This window comes from Triticum aestivum, chromosome 2D (genome assembly GCF_018294505.1).
Source record: "Triticum aestivum cultivar Chinese Spring chromosome 2D, IWGSC CS RefSeq v2.1, whole genome shotgun sequence".
Classification (NCBI taxonomy): Eukaryota; Viridiplantae; Streptophyta; class Magnoliopsida; order Poales; family Poaceae; genus Triticum; species Triticum aestivum.
Window position 1 is genome coordinate 125,196,010 of NC_057799.1, and position 9,614 is coordinate 125,205,623.

The 9,614-nt window shown below is 45.3% G+C and overlaps 2 protein-coding genes across 4 annotated transcripts in view; both read right to left on the reverse strand.

The window, feature by feature from the left end:
- LOC123052120 (stress-response A/B barrel domain-containing protein DABB1) overlaps window positions 1-874 on the reverse strand; it is a gene marked incomplete in the record, with an annotated part of 1,407 nt that extends 533 nt beyond the window's left edge. Inside the window, 1 exon segment of the mRNA XM_044475214.1 lies at window positions 1-874. Coding sequence (XP_044331149.1) covers window positions 1-780 — 780 coding nt within the window.
- Window positions 875-1,217: 343 nt separating this feature from the next.
- Window positions 1,218-9,614, reverse strand: part of LOC123052118 (peroxisome biogenesis factor 10) — a 15,077-nt gene continuing 6,680 nt past the window's right edge. Inside the window, exons 1-11 of one of the 3 annotated variants that reach the window (XM_044475212.1) lie at window positions 6,621-6,954; window positions 6,503-6,534; window positions 5,054-5,143; window positions 4,477-4,571; window positions 4,179-4,380; window positions 3,957-4,026; window positions 3,085-3,163; window positions 2,714-2,847; window positions 2,357-2,445; window positions 1,941-2,026; window positions 1,218-1,838 (exon numbers count right to left, since the gene is read on the reverse strand). In XM_044475212.1, coding sequence (XP_044331147.1) covers window positions 1,736-1,838; window positions 1,941-2,026; window positions 2,357-2,445; window positions 2,714-2,847; window positions 3,085-3,163; window positions 3,957-4,026; window positions 4,179-4,380; window positions 4,477-4,571; window positions 5,054-5,143; window positions 6,503-6,534; window positions 6,621-6,810 — 1,170 coding nt within the window. In that variant the 5' untranslated portion in view covers window positions 6,811-6,954 and the 3' untranslated portion in view covers window positions 1,218-1,735. Of the gene's footprint in view, window positions 1,839-1,936; window positions 2,027-2,356; window positions 2,446-2,713; window positions 2,848-3,084; window positions 3,164-3,956; window positions 4,027-4,178; window positions 4,381-4,476; window positions 4,572-5,053; window positions 5,144-6,502; window positions 6,535-6,620; window positions 6,979-7,130; window positions 8,853-9,003; window positions 9,055-9,130; window positions 9,271-9,335; window positions 9,476-9,614 lie in introns of those variants that run through there. The other 2 variants (XM_044475213.1, XM_044475211.1) reach the window with 2 other exon arrangements.

The window sequence follows — 9,614 nt, forward strand, 5'->3', positions numbered from 1 at the left end:
GACGACGAAGTCCAGCACCATGACCTCGTCGAGCATGGGCCTCAGGGCGGCCTTGGCCTCCTCCACCTTGCCGTCGCCCTCCACGGCGTCCAGCTCCTCGACGCTGCCGAACACGGCCACCATCCCGAACTGGTACCCCTTGGCCCGCGCGGGGGAGAAGTTCTCCCCGAAGCTGACCTTGGCGCCGCTGGCCTCGCCGGCGTCCTTGGTGGCCGCGGCCACCTTCTCGACGAGCTGCCCGACCTCCACGCCCTCCTTGACCTTGGCGAGGGTGAGGCGCACGGCGGCGCCGGGGGCGACGGGGGACGGGGCGCCCGCGGCGTTGACCCAGTCAACGGCGGTGGCGTCGAGCGCGTTGGGGGCGACGTGCGCCTGCACGGCGGCGACGTGGGCCGGGTGCGGGGCGTAGGCGGCGAGGTCGGCCTTGGTGGCGTAGCGGGAGTGGAGGAGGTGGGTGGGGCCGAGCGCCTCGGCGGCCGGGGAGCGGAGGCGGAGCACGGGGCCCGCGTGGATGTAGGAGACCCCCGGGACGAGCGTGGAGAGCGCCTGCAGCGCGGAGACCATCGCCGCGGCGGCCCCCGAGGCCGCGGCCTCCGGGCGGACCTTGATGAGCACGATGTGCTCGACCGGTGCCGCTACGGTGGGCGCGGCGACGGATGGGGAGGAGGACATGGCGGCGGCGCGGAGGACGGCGGAGGGCCTGAGGCGGCGGAGCGGGGAGGAGGCTATGTGGGGTAGGTGGAGGAGTCGAGGGGAGGGGATGGCTCTGAGGCAAATCATGGTTTTAGTCAGTGCGAGGGGAGGAGGTTAAAATCGAGATGGGGCTGGGGGGACAGTGACGGATCGGCGCGGCATCACATTTGTGTGAGCCAAGATGGATTTTATAGCGGGTGGCGCCGGGTGGTGGTGCATTCTTCTCCTCCGGGCACGAGGCGACCGGATTAGCACGGTGGCGGCTGCGCTGCATCGCCGGTGACCGGTGCGTGCACGACACAACATAGGTTCTGTTTTGGTGGACGATGACTTTGCTGAAAAAAGGCACACCGCCAGTGTTTTTTCTTCGGGAACTGCAGACCGCCGGGAAGCTATCAGCGGAAGAAACTGGCATCCAGCACTGACGTGGTCAATATCAGAATGTACAGTCGATCCATGGCTCCAACAACCATGCGTAGGATGGTGCACTCCAGTTAAAAAAATGAAGATTGCATAAAAAAAAGTTAAGAAAATGAAGCAGCTAACCTTACGGAATTTGCTGGTCGAAATGTTCAATGCAGATGTGGCAGGAATACATAGGGGGTACAGGACAAGGGGATAAGCAAAAAACGGAGTATGACATTGCTCAACTGGTCTATGATCCTAGTCATTCATTCATTCTTCTACCCTACAAAATTCACTCGTGTCCAACATGAACTTATACAAAGGGTATCTGTTCGCACTAAAACTTTTCTTTTGTTTAATTTCAGATTGGTCCTTGCTGCTACCGATGATCTCTACAGCCCGACTGGTCTTCTCTTCATCCTTCTTCTTTTGGTATAAATATGTCCTCTTCTTGATGAAGGCATGGAGCCTGTGGGAGCTCTTTGGCCTACTGATTACGAATCTCGATAAGAAACCATCAGGCCATGTCTCCCGATAAAAGATGATCCCCACAATGGATGTCAGGCCTTGGCTTTATAAAATCTGATTGGATCCGTGCTAGAGGATATGAATGATATGATCCCTTGCTAATGGTCTGCTAGAAATCTGAATGATATATACAAATTAAACTTGAATGGGTAATAGGAGTTCTGCATAGGGGGCATTCAGGCTTCTCATTGCACCACTCCATTATGCAGTTCCTGCAGCAGGTTATGCCATGAGTTCCCATACCATTCAAGAGAGGGTGCGAGGGATGGAAATCAATTCAGTTAAAGACATAGCATTTGAAAGAGAAGCTTTACCAGCAGAAGACATGTCCGCAGGTTGTGGCAGTAGGATTCTGCCGGGTACTGAGACAGAGAGTGCACTTGCTCTTGCTACTGGATGCCTGACAAATGATACACAAAACATAAGCACCACACAATAGATCACATGTACAAAAAAAATTAAACGGTGGTTTGAAATATATGCAATTCTAGCCATAATATTTAATCTTAAACTGTAACATTTGTAGATTCAAGAGCTTGCTTTGCCAAGAAAAATGCATTGGGAGGTGCATCTGAAGGAAAACACAGTAATATATATCTGTCCACTTCCATACAAAGGTAAACATTTTAGTTTGGTTAATGGAGCGTAAGTTGGTTTTCCACAGTTCTAACTTCTAAGGTACACAAAAACAGTAATTTAAACTCAATAATGTTCATCTGAAGACACATACCTCTGAACCAGAAGCCAAATCTACAGCTTTGCCATGACGGATGTCACTGATGATATTTCCATCTTCATTCACAACAGGGACACTCCGACCTGGTTCACCGTTCACATGGGTAAGAATCGAACATCATCATATAGATATTTGTTACTCCCTCCGTCCGGAAATACTTGTCGAATGAATGAATGTATCTAGACATATTTTAGTTCTAGATACATCCATTTTTATCCATTTCCGTGACAAGTAATTCCGGACGGAGGGAGTACATTGTAAGAAAGCAACTCAGTGCTTCAACATAATAAGAAAAAGAGTTATTGGTTCCGCAAAAATAGCCATTTAAATAAATTCAGTAAAAGAGTGTACCTGTAGATGAAGGATAGCTTCCGGACGAAATTTGATTAATGGAACTAGCTATTGATGACAAGTTACTTCTTCGGAGTCTTTCAGCACCAAGAATACACAACTGGATCAGCAAAAAGATACCCAAAATTTGGTACCTGCAAATGTAGTGAATTAAACTTGATCATCTGGAGAATTTTAGACCTGAAAGGAAAATAGTGTGAAGATAGTCCAAAACACTAAAGACCATGATAAATTGCTTATCATTTACATTCTCAGATTCATTTGTGGCATAATATTGTGGGCTCGTGGCACCAATGGCTGTATGATTTGTTTCTATGTGAGTTCATGTAGTTAGTCTTTTAGACAAAGTGAATAAGTACAGAAAAAGGTACCTGGGCCTCTGATTCATTGGCTTACCAATGAACACATAATGAATACCAGCTCCTCGCTTTGAAAAATGATAATATAATCCTATTGAAAAGGAAACATAAAAAGCATAATCAGGCACCTAACAATTACTCCCTTCGTTCACAAATATAAGATGTTTTGGATATTTCAATATGGACTACATATGGACTGAAATGAGTGAACAAACACACTAAAATGCGTCTATATACATCCGAATCAGAAAAAAGTTAAAACATCTTATAATAGTGAACAGAAGGAGTAGTACTCCCTCCGTTTCTAAATATAGACTTTTTAGAGATTTTAATAGGGACTACATAGGGATAGACATATTTTAGAGTGTAGATTCACTCATTTTGCTCTGTATGTAGTCTGTGTTGAAATCTCTAAACAGTCTTATATTTAGGAACGGAGGGAGTAGTTAATACAGATCCAACTGAGGTGATGAGAGAAGGATAAGGCCGATCATTACTGAGCCACTGTTACCCCATTGGTTAAGGCTTGAAGGTAAATTGAATGGTTTTTTTTTTAATAATAGAATTGCACAGCAACTTAGCAACAGTGTCTAGGAATGTATCAATGTGAGACAGTGTTTTGACATGCAGCATATAACCTCATGATAAACCGAGTGAGCTGAATTTGTCATTACGGGGTCAATCTGGGCATTTTAATTTATCTACTGTCCTCACAATAAATTCAGGTTCCATGACTTGGATGATCACTAAGCAGGACACAAGAAAGAGAACTCCTCAGTTGATATTGTTACACCAACCCAAATTAACGATAAATTGGTCTACCAATATATCTCAAATAGATAATGATTTTAGTCATTTTACATATCATATTGAACATAAGATACCTTCAAAGTAGAAGAACATCAGGTTTGTCCGTATAGCCAACTGTATAAAATCTTGACCAAGCGGCAGCATCTAGAAACAGGTAAGACACGTCATATAGTTGTTTAGACAAGAAAAGCATCTCTTTAGTGTGAGAACTACATTCCTCATTTCTCAATAAGTAAATATAGGGAGGTTTTCTATATATAAACAGATCGAACATAAGAACTAGAACAATTGCATACCGAAGGCCATTTCTGAACTACCCATAGCCAAAAGGCATGCGCTTTGCTTCTCAACCTCGAGAGCATAGAAAAACTCAAGCTTCTCGAAGACTCATTCGTATTTGTTGAGGATTCTGTTATGCCTCTACTAGGATTATCACTTTCATGATGATTATCAAGCTGAGAGTCATCCATGTAAATACCACGGGAGACGATTCTCGAACTGTTAAATTGGTACGAACAGAAAATATGCGATCAGCTTCTTCCAGCAAAGAGAATGTTGGCTAAAGGACCGTATTTAAAACTGTTACTACCTTACCTGATTCTTTCAGCGAGATAGGGCACAGTAGTTTGGTACAAAATGAAAAGCATCCGCCTTGCAGGTGTCGGCGGAAGCCCATGTGAGGTTGCAACCTGAACGGCTCAATCATAACATGGCCATCATCAGCATAATATATTAATATTATTGCTTCAAGATTCTAATGGTACAACTACTTTCTTCATCTCAAATTTTACAAGATACAAAACAAATTTGACCATCTCACCGGTCATAACACTTGGTGTTCCATACTTCCATGTCTTTTGTTTAACAGGATCTTACATTAATTTGCTAATCAACAGGTCCATCTAGTAAACTAATACAGTATTGTGTTTACCGTAAGATGAAAAGTAACCCTATATTTTACGTCGACAGACTTTTTGTTTCTTGTGATTTCTATGCAAAACTGGGACAAGGGTAAATTTCCAATGGCAACAGATGAACTACGGGCCAACAATATACTTACAAAGTATAAATTGAAATAGCTGGAAGCACACACTTAAAGGTGGATAACATTTGTCCCCGCTGACAGAAAATAAAAACATAAACGGTGTTAAAGAATAAAAGGCAATATAACCTGAGATATATCACAATATTCTTCTCCGAGTGTTTGCTGGCCTGAACCAGTTGTTAGCAAGTAATAGAGGGACTGCCCAAGCAATTTTATCTGCGGAAGTTCAAATCAATGTAAGTTCTCGCCACCTTCAATAAATTACATGACAAAAAAGAAAATTGTACTACCTCGGTATCAAAATATAAGACGCTTTTGAGGTTCAAATTGAAGTGCAAAAACATCTTATATTTTGGTACGGAGGGAGTATATATGAATGTTGGCACAGAAAAAAAATACAGAGAGAACGATACTCAAACCCATTCTCTATGCAATAACTGGTGGAGCTCACAAAGCTAGGAAACACATCTCTTTTATCCAGCACGACAATCATCCTACTCTACTGACATTACCGTACAAATGCCATCTTCACATTCTCCAATCAAAATGTAATATTAACTCATCAAGATTCAAGCGCCGTATATAAGATATAACAAATAAGCTTTCAATTCGTACTAACCTGAAAAAAAAACAGCTATCTGGAGTATAATGTAGACTACTATATTTAGTTAGAACACCTTTTTTAGATGGAAACTTTTAACTCTTGGCCTTTATTCTTGTTGACGCGCTCACTACCGCGCAAAGTGGTTAGCCAAATTTGTCAGGCACTAGTGTTACAGCTACTGCATCAGCAGATTCAGATAAGGAACAGCCAAGATGGATCAAGGCAAGATGGATGGTTCTCTGCGTTTGCCGTATTAGTTACTGTTAAGTGTTTAACTAGAAGGGCGGGCCTGGCACAGTGGCAGAGTCCCTCCACTTGTGACCTGGAGGTCCTGGGCTCGAACCAGCCTCCTTGCAGAATTATTATGCAAGGGTAAGGCTGTATAGAAACTCCCTTCCCCAGACCCCACCTTGTGTGGGAGCTTTCAGCACTGGTTAAGTGTTTAACTAGTTACTGTTCATCTTTCACCCGTTGTCATTTTAACCTGAACTTCGTTCCCTTTATATAGCACCGCTATCTTGATTTCCGAAATTGCCTTTGAGCAAAACATATATGTTATAGCAACATATACAGCGGAGATATTCCCCGAATATACTTTTCCTCTTGCTCTTCAATCTGGATCCCTAGTTCATCCTCAAACTAACCAGCGGGGAATGACAAAATTGCGAACCTCTGAATCGTGTGATCTTTGCTAGGTGTTCCGCAAAATTCACCCGCCAAAACATCAACATCTGAAAACATTCGTCACCACTTGTGATCATGGTAAATCTATAAATCGATATTCGACGGCTGAACAGTTTCTACCACTAGGTACCCAAATACTGATAGAGTCCATTTGGCTTGGGAGTTTGGAGCACACTCCACATCACCCAAACCATTCACCAACACGCAAATCATGTTAAATTTTGAGGAGAATAGGATAATTGCCGCAAACAAAGTAGAAGCACATGCCACTTTAGTTTAGCAGTCACCTCGTTCTGGTAAGCGACGGCAACCCTGGTACCTGCATCACCACCAAAACACCTCAAATCACCAACAAATCAACATCAAACCATAAGCTAGGGCGAGTTCGGGGGAGGTTGTGCGAACCGAAGAGGTGGCGGAAGGCGTCGCGGCAGGCCTCGGTGACGTGGGCGGCGTAGCTGTCGTCCTTCTCCGCCGCGCGCATGACCTCCGGTTGCGCCGCCGTCGGGAACCGCCGCGGGCGCGCGGCCGCCCCGGCCCGGGCGCCGCCGCGGGAGCTGGGCCCCGCATCGCCGGCGGGATCCCCGGCACTCATCCCCTTTCCCCACACGGTCGAGTCCAGAGCTCAGGGGGAGTCCGTTCGTGCGCGTGCGCCGTGGTGGGCTCCGGACCTCCAGTGGTAGCTTTTGCACATACGCCCCTGCTCCCAGCATTATTTCTGCCCGCACACCACATCCCGAGATTCTCTTGGCGTGTGATTTGTCTGTTATAAGAGGGGTTATCAATCAACTGAGACAAAGATGAACCAGTACATTATTGAAATTAACACAAGAAAGAATACTCCAAAGATGGCTTCAAGCAAGAATTACACGTGATATGAAAAATAAGAAGTCAAAACTTAATGGTTGGAGCAACCTTCTAAACAGAGTTCAGTGCGCAAGAAGCACTCAGCAGCAGCCGACTTGTTCCTAACATTTAGCTGCACTTAATAGAAGACATATATGATGTTAAGTAGCTGTAGGAAGAAACAAGTACTCCTACAGTATAATCATGTTTGTCAGGGTTGCACATTTATAAAATAAAATATCTGCTCGCATGCAGTATAATTTAATTTTTCCAGAAGTTAGTCCTCTTCTGAGATTTTCCCATTCCAAGAGCTAATTATTATACAAGTCACAAGGCTTTCACAAGAAGATTACTCCCAGTTATAGTAGATAACATGATCGAAAGTGCGTAGGAGCAGTGGAGCACCCGGCGACTCCACCCATCAAAATCTGACCCATTAACTAGCCTCGGGATTCACATCTCCTATATTAGGCAGTCCGTATTAGAAGTTTATTCGCCATGTATCTCTCACATGCATGCTCTGTATCTAGGTCTGTTTTCTGGCACTGACATTGTCAGACATTACACCCATGCCCAATCGAGCTCAACCACCAGCGCCCAACCACCCAAGACCCAATAATCCACTCAATCCACGGGCGCCCCAACCCTTTCTTCTCCCCATCAAGACCCTTCTTCCCCTGGACACCAGTTCTTCCCCACCAATCCTTCCCCCAATCCTCTTCTAAGTTCATGCAATTTCCTTCACAGTCTTCTGCTTGCTACATGAAACAAAGCCGGGATGAACTAGGAAGACTATGTTCGCCCTGGTTATCGTCTGAGCTTGCCGTGTCGCAGCGACACCACGTCCGCCGTGGCTGCCAACACCAAGTTATGCATTCTGGCGGCCAGCGACAACGTCTGAGAAGAAAGCCATGTGGAAGACTGTGCATGCCATGATGAGCAAATCCAGGTGGCCATCGTCTGTGCTTGCCGCGTTTTGCATTCCCGCGGCCAGCCAGCCGCTTCCTCAAGCTACGTGTACGTCACCCGCATCCTGGTCGTTCCCGTCGCCGTCAAGCTTGGTCTTGCCATGCTTCGCCTCAGCAATAGTACAGGCTGTTCACGCCTTGGTCGAGATCGTGGGCTTCATGCTCGTGGCCGGCGTCCTTGACCTGGGTTTGTGCATGGCCTGCATCCTCCGACCCGGTCCACCCGGATCCATGGTCAATCCACGCGGATAGGAACGTATCCGTGGGCCAAGGGTCGTTCCCCTTCCGTAATCTCAGAGCGCTTACCTTCCATGGTTGCTGAACCAGGATCCATCGGAAGATTTGACGTAGGTATCATCCCCGTTTCCGTAAGTTTTGGAACGATGGATTTCCACAGGAACTCACTGCCCTGCTTATCTTTCCGCCTCGCTGGATATGGAATGGAGGGGTGCGTGGGGAAGATGAACACTGGACACTCGAATGGATCCTTGCTTTTTTTTATCCGGCAATGGAGGGTATGCGGCTGGATCTAAAGCAGAATGGACTTACTCTAACACGGAATCGATTTAATGCGACGCGCACTGTTCTGTTTTCTAGTGTACCCCATGCAAACCTATTCAATGTCGATGCACAGTCACGCACTGTTTCAATGTACGTTGCGGGCATGTATTCACATATGAGAAATCTTGTACTCCAAACATGCACGCATCCCCAACTGGCACGGCAGCGGCCGTGACTTCGATGTGCTGCGTCGCCGAGTGCTCTTCGTCCGCTTCCATAACATGATAACCTTTTTTAGCTAAAGTAAAATGGGTGAGATCTACCAAGTAGCTAAACCTTGTTGGTTAGCATGTACTGTACTGGAAATTTAAACCAGAAAAGTTACCTGCACGGTCAAAGCTTTGCAGTGTGGCAGTTAGTGCCCAGTTACCCAAAAACCCTAAGAATATTAACTTACTAAGAAGTAAACTTACCGAAGCTAGCTCAAAGCTTGAGCAATGGACATTCTTCCCATGCCTAACAACCTAATTGATTGTTTAGAATTCGCAATTGGTTAGCACGCAATTAGGAAGCTGAATTTTTAAAGGGACATACACATACCTGGATAAATTTATTAGGAAGCTTTTCAGTAATATCCCTCAGGGGTATAATAAAGTAAAACCCCAGTCTATTGTTATACGGTATCTTCAAATTTGGCAGAGTAAACTCCTCTCTGTACTTGGTGGCAAGGTTATGTATGGCTGCAAAATACTATGTCACACTAATGCATTATACAAATTAGAAATGAATATGGAACAATAAGCACCTTCGCTTGTATCGCAGAAGGATCGACGAGCAACATCAAGTAGGCCATCAATCCCTGGCTTAATAGCGAAACATTGCTGAGTGCAGGCTACAAAAGGAGCCCTCGAATGAATAACATCTTCATCAATCACTTCTCCGATTCTAGGGTCAGAAAGGAGAACACAAAAGCATTAGAAAAGAAGGTGAAAAATCACAATTATTTAGTGTAGATGAATATAACTAAGCTTACCCAATGCTGATATATGACAATGCAAGCCAAGAAATAAAATAAGAAGACAGG